The sequence below is a fragment of the Anolis carolinensis genome, chromosome 1 (assembly GCF_035594765.1).
Source record: "Anolis carolinensis isolate JA03-04 chromosome 1, rAnoCar3.1.pri, whole genome shotgun sequence".
In the NCBI taxonomy this organism is placed as follows: Eukaryota; Metazoa; Chordata; class Lepidosauria; order Squamata; family Dactyloidae; genus Anolis; species Anolis carolinensis.
Window position 1 is genome coordinate 133,891,809 of NC_085841.1, and position 26,007 is coordinate 133,917,815.

Below are 26,007 nucleotides of genomic sequence, written 5' to 3' on the forward strand. Positions count from 1 at the left end.
ACCTTCTGCCACATATTGAAGTGCATCTTGGGATGAGGAGAACAGGGGGGAGGGAGTTGTCTCTTAGGCCCCTTCGACATAGTTGAATAAAATCCCACATGATCTGCTTTGATCTGGGTTATATGGCAGTGTGGACTCAGCCCAGTTCAAAGCAGATATTGTGGATTTTCTGTCTTGATATTTTGGGTTATATGGCTGTGTGGAAGGGCCCTCAGTGTCAACAATAGCACTAACAGTGGTAGTAATAAAGCATTGATAACGAACATCTCTCGTGCACTATTTGGCTGTAAACTAACATCAACCATATAAGGTATGTCAGTCTTGCCATTTCCCATATTGCAGCTAGTAAAAGGACAAAGGCTGTGAGAGAAGGTTTGTCAAAGGTCACTCTATCTGTGCAGAGCAGATACAAGATTTCAACCAGAGACTCTGTGAATTCATAGCCACTGTACTGATCGGGTTTCATGTAAAAGTCTTGTGCCCCTACTTTCAAAGCTTGGCATAGGTATTTCATCTTGTCTTCAAATCTACTGCCCTCTGAAAACAGGCAGCAATGTGTTGTGAAGTTTTGCTCCAGCATCTCCATGTCTCAGCTGCAAGAGACTTCTGGTATTCTCCTTCGCACATAGACATTCACTGCTGCTGCTGCAGTTGCTGCCACTGGGGGATGAGAGGAGGCGAAGGCAGCAGCCAAAAGCATATGCTAAACAAACACTTCCATCAGGGCTTGCCTTTGCTAGAGGCAATGGTGTGTTGATGGTCTGAGCCGCTCCCCTAACGTCAATGAGCCATCACCCTCCCTGGTGATGTCAGAGAGGCCTCAGCGCTCCGACCGGATTGGCTGGGTCTGGCTTTCAGGGGTTGGCTCTGAGGAAAGGTGAATGTGCAAGGAAGCAGCTGTGGAGAGGTGTGTGTGTGGTGTGTGTGTGTGCAGAGTCAGAGTGTCTGCAAGCAGGCACAGACAGTTGGGCTCTGCTCCGGCAGGGGAGTTCTCCTTCCTTCAGAAATTGATCAACACAAGCCAACAGCAGGGGCTGGATACTTTAGAAAGGGACCCTGGCTTTTCCTATTCCTGAGGAGTGGAGTCACAAGAAGGAAGCAGGAGAAACAAGAAAAAAGGGTGGGAGGAGTTGTGCAATTTGATTTCATTTTCCTGAATTACAAGTGAGCTTGGGACACCTAAATCTGATATGCCAACTGAAATTTCTCACGCAGAGAGAATGCATGCCATCTCCGGCTTCCATTCCTCACTGACAGCACGACTTCTCAACAAAGGTCCAGAGTACCTTCGCAAACAGATGGAGGCGGGCAACCCGGGCAGGAAGAGTGCCGTGGAACGACTGGCAGCGGATAAGGCCAAGTATGTCAAAAGTCAGCAGGTAATCAGGACTAAGCACGAACCAGCAGTGGTTACAGCACTCAGCTCGGGTTCAGAGAGCAGCAGTGAGACCTGTTCAGTGGGAAGCAAGAAAGCCAGCAATGTGGCTGAGGAGAAGAGTGCCGAATCCCAAGTTAACCCCGCCATGGATTCTGGCCCTGCTCCCCTCGAGCGTGGCCCTCCAATCGTGAGGCGCAGCAGTGGCAAGAGGCAGGTGAGGCCGGACTCCTTAGTGATTTACCGCCAGAAGTGTGAGTTTGTGAGAGGTCAAAGCCAGGAGAGCACTCGTGGGAGTTTGGTCAGAAGGCTATTCCAGGGCTCCTTCAAGGAAAAGCAGCTGATTTCTGAGGCATCCAAAGCCATGGTCAAGGAAGATATCTCACCTGAAGTGGACAGGGCTGAAATGGTCAAAGAGGTGAGTCAGAACCTTGACTTGGCAGGACAGACTGTGCCTCCAAAGACAGGTCCAGCCATGATTCTCACCAACAGGTGTGAGAATGCCCCTACTCTGACTACGGCACCTTATGAGGTCAAGGAGGTAAGGCGGAAAGGTCTTCATCGCTCCCAATCGGACATTAGTTCTCGGTACTCAAAATCTTTCTCGGAATTTGACACTTTCTTTAAATACTGTGGTCTCGAACCCAAGGTAATAGAGGACCTTGGCCAGGAGAACTTTTCTGTGGCTTCCGACAACTTCTCCTTTCGGATCCGCAGCATCAGCATGGCCACATCCGAAAGTGACTTCACGAGACACAGTGGGGATGACGGACTCCTGGAAGAAGAACTCACAGAACAGGTTCCTACCAGCACTTCGGTGATTGAGCGCAATGCTCGGATAATCAAATGGCTGTACACCTGCAAGAAAGCCAAGGAAGCAAATGCCGTGCTACAGGAGTTTGCATGAAGATGGGTTTCTTTGGAACACAGAGTGGCCAGGTAAGTATCATGGGTGGGAAAAGCTTTAGAATGGCACTTTTTAGGTGACTTCTGATTTGAGATGTAGAACTCTCTTCATAATTATCTACTTTATCTAGTTTATATTGACTTCAAGGCATGGAAGGAATATGCAATTCACTGCAATACTGTGATACATAAAAATGGAGGATCATAAACAAAGTGAACAGGGAAAAAGTACATAGGTAATGGTAGCCTTGATAAGAACAGATTAATGGTAATGGGTTGTTGAAAGCCTTCGACCACACATTAATGGTAATGGCTTTCTGGTTTTGCACTGACCAGTACCACCAACCATTTACATTAAATGCACCTCTGAAATGACACATCATTGTTACCCCCTGTGATTGAGATTTCTGGGGCTTTAATCTGTGCTTTTAAGACCATGTACTTTGTTGGAGTGAGATTAAAACCTCTGAAGAAAGTTAAATCAATATTTTGAGTCAATGTTTACATGTCGTCTGTAGCTAGCCCCTCCTGATTGGCAAATGGCTTATTTACAGCAGGCTGTGCTGTGCTAACAGGGAGCCTAGAAACTTGCTTAAGCCTTAATTAGATATAATTAAGATAAAGTGAAGCAAATTGCAAAGACTTGGTGTTTAAAAAGCTGCTTGGTTTGCTCCCAGTTTCCCCTCCCCTGCATTTCCTCCTTCAACCATGGTAAATTAAAGTATTCATCAGTTTCTTGTCTTCTTCCACACTTCATTTCACCTGATATGATGAATGATAGGAGTCCTATGATATCACCATAATAGCTTGTATCAGCTTCTTCTTGGTATTTTGCATTCTCTGATCTGATTTCGATCAAATCATTTTGCTCTAACTGGTGAAACTGGATGATATTGCCTATATCGATGTAGAGAACAATTGTGAATACCAAATTTATCGTTTTTAATATCCTAAACTTTACTTCTAAGTAAGAATGCAAAGGCTGTCCAGTTCCTATGCACACTCTACTGGAAACAGGGCCTACTGCAACCAATAAGATTTAGTTCCCAGAACTAGGGTTGTAATAAGAATCTACTAACTGGGTTGGAGGGTATTTTAAGAAAAACAAAGAAATAAAACCTTTTTAAAATGCAAAAGTTCCATAGGAGAAGCAAGATGCCTCTGTGTGCCCAGTTGTTGAGGGCAATGAGGAGAAAAGTGCTGCCACATTAGCATCTTGTTTTTTGACTTCCCTAAAGACCACGAGAAACTGTATGGATGTTGGAAAATATAGGCCTTTTGGTATGATCCAGCAGGACTCTTCTGAGGGTATGGAATTATAGACTAGATACATGTATGAATAAACCTTTCATAAAGAACACCAAATATGGAAACTGGTTTTCAGTTTAACAACTGATCAAGCCAACAGATCAATTTATTTGAAAAATAAAATAAAATATGCCTGTGTTTTTATAACAAATAAATACACACAGCCTTCATGACAGATTGTTCTGCTGTAATGTTTGCAGAATCCAGTGGGCAGTTATGCATATTTTAAATTTTAATTCAACAGGGGTAAATCATGCAGATGTGGCTGTCTTACAAATCCCAGAATTTTTCACCTTTCAATATTCTGGTTCAGGGCTTCTGGGACATGTAGTTCTCAAACATCCACTTGATTCCCACATCTGAATTAAATAGGAATAAAGCATACAAAGTGCATGCTGGATTTCACACACTTGTTCCAATTCAACTTGTCCAGTTAGTTCACAGAAAGGGAGCTTTGAAGGGGCTCACTTTCTACAGTAGTATAGAGCACCTTGGAGGCATGTTGTTCATATTTTATCAGCAGAAGCTGCCTGTATAGAGGTCAGGTTGCCTGCCATGTACATCAATTAAAAGCAACCTCACCTCTTTCAAGATCACTGTTTCAAAGTAAGCAAACAAATGAACACCAACTAAGCTATCTGATCAGATAAAACATGGCTGGTGAGTATATCTGTAAGTTTCTGTGGTTCCCTTGAGCTCACTTGAATAAGTCAGCTGAGGCTGGAGCTATACTGCCCTATATCCCAGGATCTGAGCCCAGATTATCTGCTTGCTTATCCTAGATTATTTGACAGTGTAGACTCATATAATCCTGTTCAAAGCAGATAATATTGGATCAGATCCTGGGATCCAAGCCTGACAGTCACAGCTCATAGAAAGAAGGACATGTAAAACCCAACTGGACTAGTAATTGAAACTATCTCCAGTCTTCTATTCAGATCCAGATCCAGGTCAGTACTTAGTGGGAAGTAATGCCTTGCCCACCACCACTCCTTCCTCACATGTGTCTCTTTTCAAGAGGGACAATAGGTCCTGTTTTCTAGCTCTTTAAAGGCATACAGAATGGCATCTTGCACTCAGTTCAATAAAAAATATTTGTGCATATAAGCCACACTCATAAACACACACATCATGAACAGGATTTGAGGCCATGAATACTATTGCATGAGAAGGGGAAAGATGTGGATGCTGCTCCATTACCAAATCACCCTTTCTGTACATGGAGGGTGACTTTCTGAAAGGAAGAGTTCTGCCATATGATTTCAAATGCTGGAAAACAAGTGTTCACATTTGCATGAAGCATCTCCACAAATGCAGATGGCTTCAGGAAGCTCCTCTCTACACATAGAATTCAATGAAAATAGCAATGGAAGAGAGTAGGGCTCATATGCTGGGCCTACAAGAGGAGGGTTCAGATGATACATTGGTTTAGAGAGCCAAGGAGGAATTGGAAATTTCTGATGCCCTGTTTCCCCAAAAATAAGACAGGGTCTTCTATTAATTTTTGCTTCAAAAGATGTGTTAGGGCTTGTTTTCAGGAGCAGTCTTATTTTTCCAAATTGACTTTTTAAATGAACTATATCTAGGGCATATTTTTGAAATAGGGCTTATATCTAGTGCATCCTCAGAAATGCTGAAAAATCATGATAATTCTCATTTTCAGGGTAGGTCTTATTTTTGGGGAAACAGGGTACCAAAAGCTTCTCTTTTTCATATTTCATCATAACCATATTTTTCTATAAGGAAGGACAAACTACAACTTCAGAATATCATACTATTTCATTATCTGTATTGAAAAGAGTTAATTTGGGATATATGGTCCATTTGGACCTTAAACTCTCAAATTTGAAAGGAACCCCATTCCCAGGGGACTCAAAAGCAATCATGTTCCACCTTGGTTGTATGCTTTTCTCTGACCAGGCCCCCCTTTACTCCACATGATTATAGTACCGTGATTCTGCTTTAACTGGCTTGGTCCCATCCCATGGAAGACTTGGTTATATAGTTTAGGGAGAGGTGTCTAGATTTTTCAACCAAAGGATGCTCCTCTAGGGCCTCAATAGACTCCAAGCCCCAGGAATCCAAAGGATACAGTCATAGCAGTTCAAGTGAATTCATCATGCTATGATTATGTAGTGTAAATAGACCATGTGGGTTTGTTGTCCACCAGTCCTGAGTGACGTGATAATTATTGGTGACTTTGACAGATTCGTTTACTATTTTGGGCAGAGACCTTTGGAGAGTGGCCCTATATTGGTAGGATATGAGATACTGGATGCCTGTCTCTTGATCTTTTTCAAGAATTTGGCACAGAATTTAGCATATAACATTTATGCTTAGCATTTTTCTGGACCCATCGCAGTCTGGCTTCAGACCTGGTCATAGTACTGAGACGGCTTTGGTCGCCTTGGTGGATGACCTCCGCAGGGAGCTGGACAGGGGGAGTGTGACCCTGCTGGTTCTCTTGTACATCTCAGCGGCTTTCGATACCATCGACCATGGTATCCTTCTGGGACGGCTTTCCGGGATGGGCCTTGGGGGTACTGCTCTGCAGTGGCTCCAGTCCTTCCTGGAGGGCCGTTCCCAGTTGGTGAAGCTGGGGGACACCTACTCGGACCCCTGGCCATTGACCTGTGGGGTCCCACAAGGTTCCATTCTGTCTCCCATGCTTTTCAACATCTACATGAAACCGCTGGGCGAGGTCATCCGGAGTTTTGGAGTGCGGTGCCATCTCTACGCAGATGACACCCAACTCTACTACTCTTTTCCACCAAACTCCAAGGAAGCCCCCCAGATACTGGACCAGTGCCTGGCAGCTGTGATGGGCTGGATGAGGGTGAATAAACTGAGACTTAATCCTGACAAGACAGAGGTCCTCCAGGTCAGTCGTATGTCTGATCGGGGTATTGGGTGGCAACCTGTGCTTGATGGGGTTGCACTCCCCCTGAAGGCGCAGGTCCGTAGCTTGGGGGTCCTCCTGGACTCATCGCTGACACTTGATGCTCAGGTGTCGGCAGTGGCCGGGAGGGCCTTTGCACAACTAAAACTTGTGCGCCAGCTGCGACCATACCTTGTGAAGTCTGACTTGGCCATGGTGGTCCACGCCTTAGTTACCTCTAGATTGGATTATTGCAATGCGCTCTACGTGGGGCTGCCTTTGAAGACGGCCCGGAAACTTCAATTAGTTCAACGCTCGGCAGCCTTGGTTCTAACGGGAGCCCAATATAGAGAGCGGTCAACCCTCCTGTTTAAGGAGCTCCACTGGCTGCCGTTCATTTTCCGGACCCAATTCAAAGTGCTGGTGATTACCTATAAAGCTCTGAACAGTTTGGGACCCATCTACCTCCGAGATCGTCTCTCCCCCTATGAACCTGCACGGTCTCTTCGTTCGTCGGGGGTGGCCCTCCTCTCGCTTCCACCAGTGTCAAAAGCGCGGTTGGTGGGGACGAGAGAGAGGGCCTTCTCTGTAGTGGCCCCCCGGCTCTGGAACTCATTGCCTAGGGAGATCAGGCAAGCCCCCACCTTGATGGCGTTTCGGAAGAGCCTGAAAACCTGGCTTTTCACCCAGGCCTTTGGTTAAGATCGCCTATTCCCATCATAATTACAACTATACTCCTCGACCTTTTGTACTGGTCGCTCTTTTCCTGATTACTTGATATTAATTCAGGGCTCCTCCCTACCCAATGTGACCTTGAATGAATCTATTGCACTTTATTTAAAAAATCTGTAACTTATAATGTGCACCTTGCTTATCCACTATTGCAACCTCATTGTTTTTAATTCGATGTTTTAATACCGTGTTGTATTTTTTTTCCGGTTGCTGTGTATATATTATTATTGATTTGTTCTCTGATGTTTTATATTTTATTTTGTATTGTTTTGTATCTGATTTTGCTGTAAGCCGCCGTGAGTCCCCTTCAAGGGAGATGGAGGCAGGATATAAATAAACTTATTATTATTTATAGAGATGCTGCTCATGGGGCAAGAAAGGGAAATGGATCATCCACTGGATGCCAATAGCTAGGCAGGCTAGAGCACATGGCCTAGTTGGCCTGTAAATACCATGTGCTCTGGCCTGTGCCTAGCTATTGGAGAGAAATGATGGGGGCTGGAATTTATCAACATCTGAGGGAGACAGAAGTTCTTACTCCTATCATAGAGGAGTCTCACCAGGAAATCCTGCACATAAGAGGATGAAAGTTAAAGGGATAATACTTATATTGTCCCTTCCTTTCTTGTCAGTTCCACCCATTGTGGATCACATTTGAAATGTTTGGATTATAAACTGCATTGAAGGAACACCAGTGAAAAATTTCCCACAAATGTTTAATTGTGGTACAATTCTCATGTAGCCTGTGCATCCTTTTCACAGTGAAAGACCTCTCATAACTAATGTTCCACTTTTATCTACTGAGCTTCCATTAGTCTCCTTCCTTCCACTTTTACTATCTCAGAAACTTTAACACCATGCTATGTTTAGGCTGCTGATTTCAATTTCCGGATCCACTGCTTCTTAAGATATAGATGTGAAGGGCCAAGTAAGGTCTCCGCTGTCCCCAGTGTACCAGGAACCAGCTCTACATTGGTGATCATTGGCTACAGTTGCTTCTTCCTTACCTGGAAACTTTCTGAAGATCTCATGAATTGACACCTGTGTCCCTGGACAGCCATTTCACATACCAGTGTTCCAAATTGCTGTTTGAATCAAAATACTTGGGGTGTAATTTTATTTCTATAAAGTTTTCCATGCTCAGAGCAGCTTATAAGACTTTAGAACCGCAATATAATAAAATACAACTAAAATTCAGCTTAAAATGTAAAAAAAACCTGATCTGATTGAAAGAAACCCAACCTTTGCATAATTTTAGGCAGTTTTAATTTCATGGAAGCAAATGGAAATGGTCTAGAAAAAAAGTGAAGAATATGTTGATATTGTTGAGCTGAAATTCCTAATAGCCTTAGGTACCCTAGCCAGTGGTGAGACATTATGGGAGTCATTGCATAGCCATGTTACTATGGTGGCTATACATTCACAATTTCCCAAATGGATTGTGGCTTATAATATCCATCCTATAGAATCTTGCATTTTGTAGTTTAATGCAGTAGCTAGAAAAGGCTGATCCACTCCCTTGAACTATAACACTAGAGTTATCTAGCTAAAAACCTTGCCTTACTGCATTAGAAATCCCAAGATCCTATAGCAAAGACATCTGACAGGAAAGATGGTTTCAAATATCAATAATTCTGGTGTGTGGTCACAGCACTAGGGATAACTAGGCATAGTGACCGAACACAAAAAAGTTCCTTATTGACTGGAGGGAAAACTAAGGCTCTCCTTGCAGATGAACACTAGGATGTGACTTCAAGTCAATAGACACAGAATCACTATAAATCCTGTGAGAAAAGTGGTTAGTATGTGAGATACATTTCTATGGGACTTAGATTCAATCTTTCACTGTGTCACAAAGCTCTTGGTTTAATTTGTACCAGGCACTTCTTCACAGTTGGGCTGTAAGGAATGCAAATGGGGAGGATAGTGATTGATGCCTAGAGAGGCTGCTGTTCTTTAAGGTGAAACAAGCTACTTCAGATGTCATGATAAATAAATAATACATTTACACAGAAATTACTAAGGACCTCATAATATGACATCCTCAAGCTGGGGGAAAGTGGGGGCATCCGGTGGGCAACAGGGCACTGTTGTTGCCTGGCTCCTTATATTATTTGTAAAGGAAGGTGTAGTCAGTGGGGTGCAATGATTTGAGTACTGAACTACAATTCTGGAATCCAGAGTTTGATTCTCTGCTCAGACATGAAAACCCCCAGGTTAAGTGGGTCACACACCCCAGTCTATGATAGGTTTGCTTTAGGGCTGTCAACAGTTGGAAATGATTTGAAGGTATCACAAGAAGCAGTGGTTTGAGTGTTGGACTAGGAAACTGAGGGACCAGGGTTTGCCTCGCCATTCAGCTGTGAATCAAATCATATTCTGTCAACCTCAGAGGAGAGAAAGGTAAACCCTTTTAAGAAAATCCTGCCCAGAAAATCACATGATGGATTCAAAGTACGGTTGCCATTAATTGAAGGCACACAACAACAATACCAAAAAGACATTTTAATTAATGTTCTGGCAACTTGTTCAGTATAAGTAATAACAATTCTCATAACAGAGGTTAGTGACCTTTAAAAAAAAATGAAGCAATGGCATGCTAAAGTCACTCTGCACTCTCAAGAGTATCATCCTCCTGCTGCTTACTTAAAGCTGTTTTCCAAATGTCATTATATTCAATCTTCTTCAAAGTGACTTTTCAAGCTTTGGAACAAAGTATGGAAATACATATAGTTTTCATAATGTCAGCACCAATAGACTGAGTGAAAGCAGCAGCAAGTCCATCCAGTGTGCCAGCCAAGATCACAATACCAGGATAAACCCTCTGTTTCATCATTTTATCCATCCCTGACAGCAGCAGAAGCCTAGCTCTAAAAAGAGGAGGTCAGAGTGTAAAATAAGAAAGAGAATACAGTCTATGTGGTCAGGATAATGGGAGTATGAAGGAAGGCTTTGCGGACTTGACCTTAAAGCCTTACTAAATCCATCTGTAGTAGACACATGCTCAGTTCTTTTGAGGGCTTACTGCCAAATCCAAAACAATATTAAAAAGAAGTTGTTGGCTTTTCTGATGGCAGGATTGGTGTGCACTTTGACCTGAGAACAGCCAGTAGCTTGTTGCTACAAAAGTTTTCTTTCTTTGTGTTTGTTTTCTTTTACTGCTGCCCTTTGACCAGCCACTTCCAGAACTATGAATTAAATCTTCCTTGGTTTTGCCACTGAAATAAGGCTTAGTTCTATTTCCTCCACCACCATCCTGCCTTCCAAGAGTTTCTCTCATCTGTTTTGGTGGAACATGAATAGATGGAGGAGTGGCAAACATCTGGACTGCAGTCTTGACATCCCTTGCCAGTGTAGCCAATGGTGGGGTGTTGTTGCAGGTGAAGCCAACAAAATCTAGAGGTCAAGGTGCCAATCAAGATGAATGATCTGTCCCCTTAACTATTAAAGGGAAGAAAAGGACATTGCCCTGTCAGGTCTCCATGATGTCTTTCCCAAATGTCATGAACTACAGCTTTCATCATCTAATCATAGGTAGGCTGGTTGAAGTTCATGTGATCTATACTCCATACAGGGATATAGCTACAAAGGAAGCAAAAAGAGAGCATTGCTTCCCTTATAAAAATGCTACCTCCCTTGTGAAGTTTTCCTTCAGTTCCCAAATTCTAGTATAGCAGAGAATGCAATAATGAAAGTCATTGACATCTAGAACTCATCTTTATTGTGTTCGCTACTCATGGTCAATTTGCCTAAATCTTTTTTTGTGTATGTCCAGTCTGTATTTATGCATGATCAACTGAAGTTTTAAGTTACTCTTAATGGTGGAAATTTGAGAATTGAAGAAAAAAGTAATTGAGTGGGCAGAATTTTTCTTGAAGAGGAGGCTATCCACTTCTGGTCCATTATCATCTGAAAGACAGGATTGGAGAAGGATGGAATCTTTGATATATAATCAAAAATTCAATCAATGGTTTCTGCTGAATATTCTTGATAACTCATGAAAAATTTTGTGCTGAAAAATTGTACATTCTTCCACCATATGACAGGAAGAAAGTTTTTTTTTTATCCACATTACCTGGACAAGGTTTCGTCAATGAAATATATTTGGGTTTTGCTAAAAGCACAGATGTACTTTGTACCAGCGCCATCTTGTTTTAGCCATGTGATCTCTATTAATATAAACTACCCAAATGCCCAGATGTAATTCATCACAGTGTTATTTGCACAATTGATTAGTCAGAGGATGAGCCATTGGGGAAGGAAAGAAGTCACACACCTGCAATTCAGTAATCCATGTCTACTTTTGCAATGCTGAGAACTTCCTGCCATGAAATTGACACATCCTTGACTGCCAGCAAATATTGGCTCTTGTCCAGAAAGTAAACAGAGATGCTTGTGCCTGTTAACAGCTTTATCAGGCCCTTAGTTTTAAAGGAAGCACACTGCTAGCAGTCAGGATTGTAATTGCAGATGTGGGTAAGGATTTTTTTAAAAACATGCTGAAGCAGATGGAAACCCCTCATAAGCTGGTTGGAAGACCCTGCATATGAGTTTAGCTTCAGCTCTAAAAATTGCATAGATTTGTATATTCCACTCATGCTTCCATAAATACTCCAGATTTTGCCAAGCACCTTTGGTTCTTTGCAAATTGTGTTTCAGAGGTGTTGCTTCTGTGCTGTGATTAGCTAGTTATGAATTCTAGCATCCTAGCGATCATGAGTCACATAATTCCCCCCTTTTTAATTAACAGATCAAAGTGCAGAAGCATGGAAAGCCATTAAGTGTTATGACAGAACAAGCTTGCACTCAGAGGGCAAGGCATGTTATGGTACTGTAGCTCCCTCTGACAAGACAAGAGGAAAATGCTCTGATTCAGAGGTGAATCATATGCTGCAGTAAAAAGCAGGCTTGTTTGAGAGATTCAGGCTCCATCTAGTTATAACGCAGTTTGAAACTGCATTATATGGTCTATGTAGACTCATATACACTTATATGCCTTTGTAAGTCACCTTGAGTCCTTTCAGGAAGATGGTGGAGGGATATAAATAAAGTTGTTTATTATTATTATTATTATTATTATTATTATTATTATTATTATTTTATATGTTTATATTTATGGCAGTATACATGGGGTGTCAGTAGAGACAAGTAGCACCAATCTCGGTGATAAACCTCCTCCAGATTTTAAATCAAACATTAAAGGTATCAACCCTTGCCCCCAGAATAGAGTCAACCCCTTGGACAGCTTCCTTAAAATGAAGGCTAAAGCCCAGTGTGGGTTACCCACTTTGATCAGCCAGTAGTCTCCACTAGGTATAGGGTTTGGTTCCAGGGTACTCTGTGGAAACTCAAATCTGTGGATGCTCCAGTCCCATTATATACCATGCCATAGGAAAATGATGTCCCTTTTGTTAGATGGGAAAGTCAAAGTTAGTTGTGGGGGTGGGGGATATTTCCAAGTTGTGGATGGTTGAATCCATGGATGCAGAAAGCCAACATTATTTTTGTAATATGAGGGTGATTTAAGAGTCCATGCCATGGTTAGTGACAGCTTCACTACTGTTTTGCAGTTAGATTGCTGTCAGTAATAGAGGGGCGGACTTAATATCCATGGTCCCATTGACACTACAGAATTATTGTGTCATTACAGTATATCATCAAAGTAAAAAAAGCCAGGATTCCACAAAACCGTGGCAGTTAATAGTACAATAGTGCTATAATTATGTAGTCTGAATGTGCTTCAAACGTATCCATCCAACAGAACAGACACATGGAATATACTCAATAAAAATGTCCATGCTACAGGGATTCAATTGGCAATACCAATCATGTGAAGTAATCCATGAATGAGACAAGCTATTGCATCACATCTTATTACTATTAACACCAGTAGAGACAATGTTAACACTTACATACTTCCAGAATTTTGATTGTAAAGTGAATGTGCAAAGGCATAAATACACTCAAAACGCTTTTTCCATTTTTCCTTTATTTCTGGTTAATTGAATGTTTGATTCTATTTTGGGAAGTATATGATTTTAAACATGTGCAGAGGACTACCAACCTTTACAACAGGAGCAAGGGTGGACTTTGACAACAATGCTGCTTGAGCAGAATAAAAGCATAAAACACTTTTTAATTATCACTTTCCATTTGTGTGGGGTAAGGGATGGTCTCAAGATAAAGACAGAAAATAAGGTTCCATGTTAAAGTCACAATCTATCATCTGAACATCTTTTTAGATTTATAATTGCCTGTGAAAGCACGTTTCATTATTTCAGCATGATTTATTTTTTAAAAAATCTTCTTTGTTTCTTCTCTCTCTTTCTCATTACGGAGACTGTCTGGATAATATCCATTAGTTTAAAATGCTATGGTGCATGGATTATCTTGAAAACTAGGAAGGTTCAGATCTGGTTAATACTTGGATGGGTGTTGTATTCCAGTCTGCATCTGAGCTATCAGGTGAGCCTGGGGTTGTACCTGCACTTGACCTGTCAGATGAATCTGGGTTGGGGCCTAGGATTCCCATGCAGCCAGAGGTAAACGATTCTGTACAGCCAGAGTTAAATGAGGCTGCTGTTCCTGAGGATTCTGTGAGCAGGCATACAATGGTTTCAAGGAGGCATCTTGAACCGAATTCCTTGGGAGAGTCAAGGTCGAGTTTTCCCTTGGCAGATGGGCATTCCAGTCTTGATAAGAGTAATGAGGTTGACAGAAAGAAAGCAATCTGTCAACAGAGAAAAGAAAGGGAGATTTTGAGAAGAAGCAAACGGTTACTAATGAGAAAGGGTTTTGATGAAAGGTACCTTGATTCTAGCTTTAAGAGGAACCGCTTCTGAGAGAGAATTCAGAGGTGGTAACTTTGCTCATTGAGAGGATTGATCCAGCTCCATGGACTCTTATTTCATGTTTCCTATGGACTTTTATGTCAAGTCCCTGTAAGCCTTGTATCTTGAGTCTTGTTCCAGTTCTTGTCCTGTTCCTGTGTATTTTGGATTATCAAGTCATGTTCCTGAAAGTCTTGCATCTTTTGTTCCAGTTCATGACCCTGTTCTTTGTTCCAGTTTTTGATGCTGTTCCTTGAATTAACTTTGACTACTTTGATTGAAGTTTATTCTTGTGTTTGGGTTTCATGGACCCTTTGCTTCAAAATTTCTAAGTGCCTCGTACCTTGTGGACTATAACCTTGTTTTAATGACTCTGAAACTTTGATCTGCTAATGCTTACATATTATCTTCAATAAACAGCTTGCATTGCTTATAGCCTGGGGCTCAAGTGTGGTTTTAAGGTGTCTCTGCAGCCGAGGGGTGCAACAAATGGGAGACCACCAAGGAATATCAGTGGTGTAGGCTATTTTTCAAAAGAAGGCAATGCCAAACAATTTCTGAGTATATCTTGTCTAAGAAAACCCTATGAAATTAATTGGGATACATCTACTTTATCCATTGGATAAAATGTTTTGGAAAAATACATTTTTAAATTACCTACAGACACACATTACTGCTACTATGGCATAGAACCGGCCACACTTTTCCCTTAACTCACAGCAGAGTTCCTCCAAGAGATGCACTATGAAGGGAAATTACCATTTTAACCATGGCAAAAAGCAAGCAGAGAAGCCCTAATACATATTGTTGCATGTAGACATTCATTCTATTTATGTACTGCAAAATAACACATTTCATCTTTTCTACCTAAAAATCAATGCCAACTAATCACAATGGAACTTTTCAACTCCAACTCTCATATCACATCAATCTGCTGATCCTCTTTGTGAAGATAATACATTATTATGTATTCATGGGAATATTTTCTGAATTTAATAAAGAAACAAAGAAATGTGCATAATAGTAACCCCATTGAAATGAATAACTTCTGCCAGACGTTACCATAGAGTCACCCTGGAGGACTTAGAAATGCCAAGTGATATATTCCCTTGCAGAATCTGCTGGTCCTCCAGTGCGACCCTGCAGTAACATCCAGTGGAAGCATACCATAAAATCACCTGGAGATGTAGGGCTTCATTAGATAGTCTTTGAGCTCATACATTGTGGAAACAGAGCCCCACGGGAGTCCCATGGAGGCCATCAGATAATGTAAGGGCACTTCCAATGGGACTCTGTAGGGATCTGTTTATTATTTATTTATTTATTTACAGCATTTATATTCTGTTTTTGCACTGCATGGAAATGGAACCCAAATACCATCCTCACAAATTGGGTGTTACCTGGCTCCTGAATCAAAAATGCAGGGGGAAAGGGGGGGAATGGGGTAAGACTCAAAAATGACATGAGATGACTGGCTATCTCACAGGATGGGGAAAGAGGGGGGGGAATGGGGTATCATGGTTCCCTGCACTTTCCCTGTTGTGGTTCAAATTGATGAAGATGAGGGGCTTGTGGTGTCAGGCCCTGTGAGACTGGAAGATGCAGTTTCAGAGCTAGGGAGAATGCTGGATTCAGATACAGCCAAGACAGAGCAACAGGAGGAGCTGTTAGAGCAAAAGCCTACTTTTGTATTGCCATGTGAAAGTACTGATGTTTTGGAATCCAGCAGTCAGGGAGGTGATTTTTCACCTAGTAGCAGCAGCCCAGATAACATGAGCTCGACCAAGGGAACAGTTAATTTGGATAAGAGGTTCTTTGGCCTTGTTCTCTGTTCAAGCTTGGGTTGGAGACCCAAGATTCATGCTCACGTTTTGGCTCCTGGTTCCATGGATTATTCTGGGATTCCTGCTCCTGTTTTGCTTCTGGTTTTAAGCCTTGTATTGTGTATTTATCCTGCTTTCATACTCCAGTTTTAAACCTTGTTTGGGGATTTATGCTGCCTGTGGATTATTCTCTTTAAACAGTTAGGCTTAGCTTTTTGCCTATGACTTTTGTCTGCCATATTAACTCTTGGATTTTATCCTTTATTTCCTCCATGGTGTTTTACCCTTTTTATATATGCTTTCTTAATAAACTACTTTGACTTTCACATTTGATTTCTTGGTGAGTGCTGTGAGCAAGGTGAAACCCTTCTGAAGTGCAAAAATCCCCCTCTAAATGTGATGAGGTCCTTAGTGATTTCCTAGAGGGGACATTTGTCAAATGTGGGTAGGTGAAAGCACAGGTACAAATTCCACAAATGCAGTAATAATGATGTATAAATGGTACAACTTACACCCTCCAATATTTGCTGATGGCAATAGCAGGATGGCATTCATTCCATACACCCTCAACATGAACCTGCATGTGTGGAAATATGATATATTTTTCAAATTTCATCAATAACTGTGAGTGAAAGATTGCCGGCTTTAGTGAGCATCCAATCTGTTCATAAACATCTTGTCTTCATCCTTCTTTCAAGAGGTGATGACAATTTTCTAATTCTGCTGCTTTTCTTTTCTTGAATATTGAGTTCTCCTTGGAAGCTTGTCACAGGAAGCTAACTCACCAAGTGTCTATGCGCACTATGTAACGACATTACTTTGTAAATATACCTAAGTGTTTATCTGTTAAAGCACTTAAGGAATTTGGCCTTTATTCATTCCAGAAGTCTACACAGTGCCAAGAGAGGTTATGTCTGTTGCTTTTCTGTCCGCTCTCTCAAAACCACAAGAACCTTATTTAACACAAAGAGGTTGCAATAGTTCTGCCCACTTTATGTTTCTGAAGTTCGAATAGCCCAAGTTAAATATGCATGTTTGTGTGTATTTTAAAAAGCAGCACATCTTCATGTAAGCTCGATTTTAATAATAAATCTTTCCATTTGTGCAAATTGACATTGAGTGGGAGGTCGTCCTCTGCACCTGCTGGGAATGCAGTATATAACTGCTGAAAACCCATCCCACCCACATGGATGCTAAGCCTCTACTTGCAAAAGAATTGATAAACAGCAGTTAAAGGAGCTTTACTAGAAACACCCACAGGGGTGAATTCTACTTGGCAGCAATTAGCCTCAAATGATTGGTGGGTTCTTCCTTTGCAGGTCCCAAGCTTTTGAGATTCATGCAAACCTAGTTTTGCTATGCTTTTTTCCCTCTCCAGTTCTGTGCATCACCTAGCAATATTTAAACCAGAGCTTTCCAAACTATGTGTCGCATATGTTAACTGTGTCAGCTGCAGTTATGTAGGTGTGCTGCGTAAACATAACAAGAGATGACAAACATCTTGGAAATGTATGATACTATCTTACAAATCATATATTTAAAAAATACAAATGAAAGATATGTTGTGCCCCCAAAACATTTTGCTATTATAATTTATGTATGCATCCGTATCACTTATAAGGGGAAGGTTTCACCTCTGGATTGCAAGTAAAACTGAATTACTGTGTTGCAAAACAATACATGTCTAAAAATGTCACCAACATTAAATATTTGGAAAGCTCTGGTTTAAACATTTACTATAATAAAAGTGTGTGTGTGCGTCCACACACGCATTCACACACACAGATGGGATGACAGACAGACAGATAGATTGATAAGATATATGATAGATAGATATGAATAAAATTAGGGGTAACACATTCAAGGAACACATCATTTTAGAGCTTTGTGTGGCAGCAAAATGAATATTGTAACCGCACCCATTAGAAATGTGGCTTTTTATCAGGGGTAATTGGTTTCATTCAAATCTGGACATGTACATTGTTTTAAATTGTCTTGTGCTTATTTAAATTGGTTGTAAACTGGCTCATTTCAACTTGTTAAATAGTTTAATATGTTTTTAGTCTGTTTCCCCCTCTGTTTTAAATTGTTTTACACCATTTATATTATTTTATTGTACACTATCCCGAGGGTGATATAGGGTGGAATATACAGTACATATTTTTTTAAAAAATTACAAGTAAAGGAAATGGGGTGCAGATTTCCACAGGTTCAGTGGTGAAGACCAGGAGAAAGGAGTGGCTTTGACTTCAGGTTGGCTGGCAGTGCTAGTGCAAACTAACCAATGCAACTAGGCCTTGCTTGAGGCATTGCCATTTTATTTACTGGTTGAATATCCCTTGTCTAAAACACTTAAGACCAGAAGTATTTAGGATTTTTTTGGGGCGGGGGGGGGGGGGGGTTATACCTGTGCTTGCATATATGCACACAATTAAATATCTTGGAGATGGGACCCATGTCAAAATGTGAAATTTATTTATTTATTTATTTATTTCCGGTATTTCTACCCCGCCCTTCTCCCCTGGGGGACTCAGGGCGGCTTACAAAGTGCCATCACATCAACAATACAATACAAAAGGCATTAAAAACTAAAAAAACATTTAAAACATTATAAAAACCAATATACAATAATAAAACATTACAATGCACCGAGGTAATGTCCTTTCATTCACTAGACCTTGTTAATCCAGAATCTTAAAAACCGACTGTGTCAAGCTCGAAAGTTCATTCATTGAATGCTTGAGCACATAGCCATGTCTTTAGTTTTTTTCTGAACCCTGGAAGGGATGGAGCCTGCCGGATGTCACTGGGGAGGGAGTTCCACAGCCGAGGAGCCACCACCAAGAAGGCCCTGTCTCTCGTCCCCACCAGCTGCGCCTGTGAAGCAGGTGAGATCGAGAGCAGGGCCTCCCCAGACGATCTTAAAGTTCTTATGGGCTCATAGGAGGAGATACGTTTGGATAGGTAAATTGGACCGGAGCCGTTTAGGGCTTTATAGGTCAAAACCAGCACTTTGAATTGGGCTCGGTAGCATATCGGCAGCCAATGGAGCTGGCTTAACAGGGGGGTAGTATGCTCCCTGTAGGCCATTCCCATTATTAACCTGGCTGCCACCCGTTGTACTAGCTGGAGCTTCCGGGCCGTCTTCAAAGGCAGCACAAGGCGGAGTTGTGTGAATGCTCCCCTGGCCACCGCCGAGACATGGGGCTCTGGGATCACACCCAGACTGCGAACCTGTGTCTTCATTTATGTGTCATACAGTGTTCCCTCACTTATCACGGGGGTTAGGTTCCAGGACCACCCGCAATAAGTGAAAATCCGCAAAGTAGGGACACTATATTTATTTTAATATTTATACATTATTTTAGTAGTTACACACTATTTTAAGTCTTTATCAACCAATCGTGTCTTGATAAATTGTCTCCTTCTCCTGTTGCCACTTGGGCTCCTTTTTTCTCCCTTTGGCTTCTCCTTCCTCCCTTCCTTAGGCTGTAAATTGTAATTTTTAAATTATTTATAATAGTCTTTTAGAGTTTATTGAAAAACCGCAAAACAGCAAATCTGCGAAAAGTGAACTGCGAAGTAGTGAGGGAACACTGTATACACTTTATATGCCTAGCCAGAAGGCTTTCTCTTTCTTGAAAAAGAAAAGAGAAGTGATTCATCAGGGATGATGTGTAGTTTCTCTAGTGTGTGCTGAATTTACTTGAGAGATTTTCTAAAACAAAACCCAAGGCTTTCCGTTTTTTAATGGGTCAGAAGCTTTGCCATGAATCTTTTATATTCCCAGCTTAATTTTTCATGGGATGCTATTATGACTTGTAAAACATTGCATGAATAAATAAAAGAGATCCTTGAAACACTTGAAACCTATTTATTTTGAGGGATAGTTGTTTAAAATAATTTAGGTCATTAGGTCTTTAAAAATGAATTCTCTATTATTTCAATAGACAATAGTTTAAAGTGAAATTAAAGACTACCTGCACCAAAATGGTCAGATCCCTTGTTGTTCTCATGATTTGCAAGTTATTTAAATGAAGAGAGAAGTTCAGAGCCACATAAATTTGCAGCCCTACTTAGGCTGCTTAAGATGTATCTACACTGTAGAATGCATGTAGTTGGACCTCACTTTAACAGCCATGACTCAATGCTATGGAGTTACTGTTTGGTGAGCCACCAACAGTCTTTTCCAGAGAAGTCTGAAGACATTGTAAAACTATAACTCCAAGGATCCCACATCATTGAACCATGACAATTTAGTAAACTTTAGTAAACAATATTTTTAAAACAGCTATTAAAAGAATTCATAAAGACCACACTGATAATGTGAACAAGTCTAGCACAGCCATTTCAGTACAGTAGACCTTGTATCAGTCACAAAGCCAGTTTCTCAGCTCTTCAAAGAATAGGTTTTTAAGCATTATAAAGTAATTTTAATAACTGTTTGGGTGGGTTGTGAATCAAACAACAATGTAAACAAGTAAACTTAAGTTGCCTGTAGTATATGGAGAAAAGGCGATTTAGCAATAATATTGAATGAGATCGCCATATTGGTAATTTTTGAGGACCGAAGGCTCAATGGCAGTGTGATGCGCTATGCAGTCTTTCAATATAATGTTGCCTTCTCTTTTTTGCTGACCTCCTGTCTTTTCTTTTTAGGTGGAAATATTCCCTGAAGGAAAGATTAAGCTAAACACATGGACTTGCCACAACTATTTCTAGAACTCTGGCTTAAATTTGCAGTTTGCATTCCACCAAACAGCAATTCTTTGTCAAAGACCAAAATGCAACTTGAAGCTGAGGATCAAGACCAACTCCTTTAAAATCAGGCCTGACAGGTGCAGAACTAGAAGCTGTTGTCCCCCGTCCCCCTGTTCCATCATAATGTATAAAGACAATGGGGGTGTTGATCCATATGCAGAACTTGCTTTCAAAAAATTGAGACAATTTCTTCAACTTGATAACATGTGCGGTTATGTGTGAGAAATATATGTGTTTATTTTGTGGTAAACATGATAGGAAACTGCTATCAGAACATTTCCTGGAAACCCCCCCCCCTTTTGGGGGGGGGGAGGGATGGGAAATTGCTATGATTTGTGTCTTTCCAATCCATGTATACATGTAGATGACAACCTAGTGCATGTATATAAGTACTGTATATGCAAAATAAATCCTGGTTGATATCCCAATTTTGCTCCTGCCAGCAAAAGGGAGAAATTGACTTTGGTTTCCCCTGTAGAGACCTCAACTTTCTAAAAAAAAATTGTTCCAGAATTATGATAAATTTTCTGGAACTACAAGGAGCTACAAGGAAAAGACAAATGGTTGGAAATTAGCTTATTATTACCCCTTCCATCAATAATATCCTATGCTGTAATCTGATTCTGTTTATAAACAAAATGATCCCTTTTGTTCATAGAAATCTAGTTCAAATGGGATCCAAACTGTTGTCCATTTGTAGTATATTTGGACTGCCCAATGACAAAATCACAATCTTCATTCCTAACAGAAATGAATACGAAAATTGCAGTCCTGATCAGTCACATAGCAAATTATGAAATGGCTCTCCTACATGCTTTAAAAAAAGGATAAAATGGGGGACAATAATGTTCATAAGTACATTTGTAAAGGCAGAGCAGTGTCTCTAGGAAATATTCTTGAAAAATGTGGCTGGCAGAATGGATACAGTTAGATATACTGCCTTAAACAGAATCAGCTCTATACCACCATTTTACTTCAGCTTGGATCTCTCCGGGGTTCAGGGGGTAATATGCCTCCTACCAGCCTAGGTAGTCATGGCCAATATTCAGGTGTTTTAGGTGGGGACTGTACTGCCCACAAAAACAACTGAATGACATCTGATTAGAGAAAAAAAACTGGTAGTGGCTCTCCAGGATTTCAGAAAGGGATTTATTATGGGACCTTCCAAGTGATGCCAGCAGTAGTACCTAGGACCTTCAGTGTACAAAGCAGGTGCCCTGCCCTTAAGCCATAGCCCTTCCCATTCATTGCTCAGACGCTTTCTTTTGTCACCCTCCCTTCATATCATGGAATTATCATGGTGCCATAAAAGCCAGTCCTTAAAACTAAGAGATGATCCCAGATGGAAATCAATGTGACAGAAGAGGTTTAGATGAACAAGTAAATTGCCAAATGGCTCCCTTCCTTGCTGTTGGCAGCATTTGCTGCTTATGCACAGGGCCCAACCAACCATAAGGGTGAAATTGCATCAAACGGTAGTTTTAGAAACAAGAAAACAATGCACACTGTTAAAATAACACCATGTGTATAATCTCCAGAGAAAGAGAGAGTGAGAGTGCTAAAATGGAAGACAAAATATTTGGTCTAGGTATGCCTATAAGCACGTAATTGGGGTAGTAGTTACAGTGTCTATAAAAAGATGGCTTCAGACTATGGTCCTTGAAATAAGGTTTCCTTGCCACTTGGGAACAGCTGTCATTTCTGCAACAGCAAACCAGCGCAAACATGTTCTTTGTTTGTCCCCTCTTTCTCTCACACACACTAATACACCCGTATACAAACACATCTTGGTTTAATGTGTTGTTGAAGGCTTTTATGGCTGAAATCACTGGGTTGCTGTGAGTTTTCTGGACTGTATGGCCATATTCCAGAAGCATTCTTTCCTGACGTTTTGCCTGCATCTATGGCAGGCATCCTCAGAGATTGTGAGGTCTGTTGGAAATTAGGTGATGAGGATTTATATATCTGTAGGATGTTCAGGGTGGGAGAAAGAACTCTTATCTACTTGAGGCAAGTGTGAATGTTGCAATTGAGCACCTTGATTAGCATTGAATTGCCTTTCAGCTTCAAGATCTGGCAGCTTACTGCCTGGGGGAATCCTTTGTTGGGAAGTGTTAGCTGGCCCTGATTGATTCATGTCTGGAATTCCTGTTTTCTGAGTGCTTCTGGAACATGGTCATACAGCCCGGAAAACTCACAGCAACCCACATCTTGGTTTTCAGGAAAGATAGATGAGAATTTTGGGATGGGTGACTGTATTAATATTACTCTGACTGGTGTTGCTATAACTTCTTATCAAGTCATGTGATGCTTAGTCAGGGAGTGAGAGAGAGGTGCATGTTTCAACATTCCACAGATGGGGCTAGTCAGTAAGTCGAGGTTGGGCTGTCATGCTCAAACTGGTAGGACAGAATGCAACTCGTGCTTTAAGACTGATATCAGCTGTCATGCCTGGATAACTCTGACCCACCAATTCATCATCTTAGAAAAAGGTTTGATCTTTGATTCATAATTCTTGGCACTCATGTTCTACTGAGACTACTTTCAGTGATAGTGATAGCTTTATGAGACGCATGGGTATCTTTTATTGTAAAGGAGTGTTCCCCAGACACTCAGCTCCATTCAATATAAAGATATCTTTTTTTTCTGCAGAAGACTTTCATTATGTTGACCACATTATCATCTCCACATTATCCAGTATTTGCTTTTGAGTTGAAAATTCAGTCACTTGCAGGCTTAATTCCTTACTTTGAGGCAGGCATTCTAGTCTGCTTTAAATATTTCTCCAGTTGAAGGAAATGGTCTCCACGTCCATTCCTTTATGTATCCACAGATCAAAGCTCAGTGTTGAAATGATGACCAACCACATTTTGTATTGAAGATCTGATGTTTAGATCTGATTGTATGGTAGCAGGGGGTGATTTATTTCCTAATTTATTTTATTTCAGTGTTGGTAAGATAAGACTGGATCTATACAGCTATATAATCCAGATTATCAAAACAGATCAACTGGAGTTTATTTGTCAGTGTAAATGGGGCCTAATTCAGCACTTTAAGTGCTTATTAATACTTGCATATAAAGTAGTCTCTCACTTATCCAACATAGACGGGCCGGCAGAACATTGGATAAGCGAATATGTTGGATAATAAGGAGGGATTAAGGAAAAGCCTATTAAACATCAAATTAGGTTATGGTTTTACAAATTAAGCACCAAAACATCATGTTCAACAACAAATTTGACAAAAAAGTAGTTCAATATGCAGTAATGCTACGTAGTAATTACTGTATTTATGAATTTAGTACCAAAACATCACAATGTATTGAAAACATTGACTACAAAAACATTGACTACAAAAAGACAGACTTATCCAACATTCTCTTATCCAATGTTCTGGATTATCCAACGAATGTTGGATAAGTGAGACTCTACTGTAAATACAAAAACGTGTGTGTGTGTGTGTGTGTGTGTGTGTGTGTGTGTGTGTGAATCACAAGATTATTGCCCTTGGTAGCTGATGGTAATAAGCTGTTTAACTTGTTTTGACAGTTTTGAATATATTATATCTTACTCCATTTGCATGTGTGTCTGTTTTAAAATGTACATAATAATTTCTCACAGTGTGTCTTTCTTTCAAATTGGTTTGCTGCTTAGAGGATTCCCCCTTCCTTTAACAGAATTTTTTTTTTGTGGTATTCAGCGTTATCCAAACTGCCTATGCATATTTGTGAAGTGAGTACAGTTTTCCACTGTAGTTAGTTTCATTACATCTCTGTCATTAAGACTGATTCCTACCTCGAGAAGAATGCTGCTAACAAGGTAGGAAACTTAACATATAGCATTAATGTGTTTTTAAAAACAACTTCTATTTTCAAGGATCGTTTTTCAGAAAGGTAACTCTCCGTATATGCCCTTGCACACTTTACAGACTATGATACCATTAAATATTTGTGTTTTACTGGAAAGCTAGTGATGGAGAATAAAGAGGAAATGTAGCTCCATAGAAAGCTTTTAGGTTTATATGCATATGAGTTGTTATATGTGCACATGAAAAATGCCTGTATTTGCAAACATATATCTTGTCGTACAGGGAAATTCATGGGGTGAGATGAAGCAAAAACTCAATGATCAGCCCAGGTTTGATCACATTAACCACTTCATGTAAACCCTAATGCAGAATGGGAAGGGACCAGGATCATGGATGTTGGCCCTGCCCCACACAACATTTTAAGCACTTTTTCACACATTTGCAGACTGTAAACAGACTGCAAGTCCATGCATGTTAAATGCAAGTAAGCTTTTTTCAGTACCTCCCCTGAAACCATATGCACTGAGAACAGAGCTATTGTGGTTTCTCTTGTCTCTGTCCACATAGTCACTCCACATGGTCTGCCAAAATCTGCTACATGAAAGGGGCATCATTTGTCCTTACTATGTCTCATGAAGATTTGATAACAACCCGAAAAATGGATAAAAACAAGAACATTAGCAACATTTTGCTTTCCATATATTTTGGTCTACCACCCCCAGCTCCCTCATGCAGTACAAAGTCCAGAGCTTGTACAGATGTAGTCTGAAACATCTGGAAGGCAGTATCTTTCCCATTCCTAAATAAGAATAAATACTGGAGGGAAAAACAGGACAGAGAGGTGAGAATAAGTCCAAGCTTAGAGCATCCATACTTCACAACCTCTGAGGATGCCTGCCATAGATGTGGGCGAAACGTCAGGAGAGAATACTTCTGGAACATGGCCACACAGCCCGAAAGACATACAACAACCCCTTAGAGCATCTGTTTGCTATAAAACGGGATTGCTTGGAAGAATTTGTCAAGGTTTCTCTTTAGATGCAAAATTTTCAGAAACATTTGAGAACTCAGAGGTAGACAGTCTGACTAGATGTTCAGAAACTTCCTTGTCTCTGACTTATGGCCAAATGAAAACTAAATAATTTTGCACAATTGGCTGTTACACACTCAGTTATGGTAATTGCCAGATTTGTACCCAAAACTATTTCCTTCACTGTGAAAAGGGTACAGTGTACACTGATACTACTTTACGAGGGAGTAGGTACAAAGTCCAGCCTTATGAGTGGACACTGATATTTGCAATAAAAGCCTTGTATGACCCATGCAGTATAATGGAAATAATAAATACAGGAATGCCATATGTCGAATATGTCACAAAATGGCTAAGAAAGGGTTGTTAAAGGGAATGCACACATACATACACACCACAATGTTCCTAATTCAAGACATGTCATCGTCTGGCATTTCTAAGAAGAAAAGAAGATATTGTTGTAACCAACATTTCTGTTCACATAGTTTTGATATTTTTTTCTTTTTAAAAAACTATTTTATTTGTATATAAAATAAACATATATGCATACAAACTAA

The 26,007-nt window shown here is 40.6% G+C and overlaps 1 protein-coding gene across 1 annotated transcript; it reads left to right on the forward strand.

Moving 5' to 3' along the window:
• Positions 1-656: 656 nt before the first annotated feature.
• On the forward strand, positions 657-26,007 carry fam110c (family with sequence similarity 110 member C). The gene is made up of 2 exons (XM_003215481.4): positions 657-2,314; positions 20,512-26,007. Exon 1 carries the CDS (start codon positions 1,191-1,193, stop codon positions 2,280-2,282), a length of 1,092 nt encoding a protein of 363 aa, XP_003215529.1. The 5' UTR covers positions 657-1,190; the 3' UTR covers positions 2,283-2,314; positions 20,512-26,007.

Excerpts from the sequence above, each read along its gene's own strand:
- fam110c (XM_003215481.4), top strand. The coding sequence starts at position 1,191 with ATGCCAACTGAAATTTCTCACGCAGAGAGAATGCATGCCATCTCCGGC.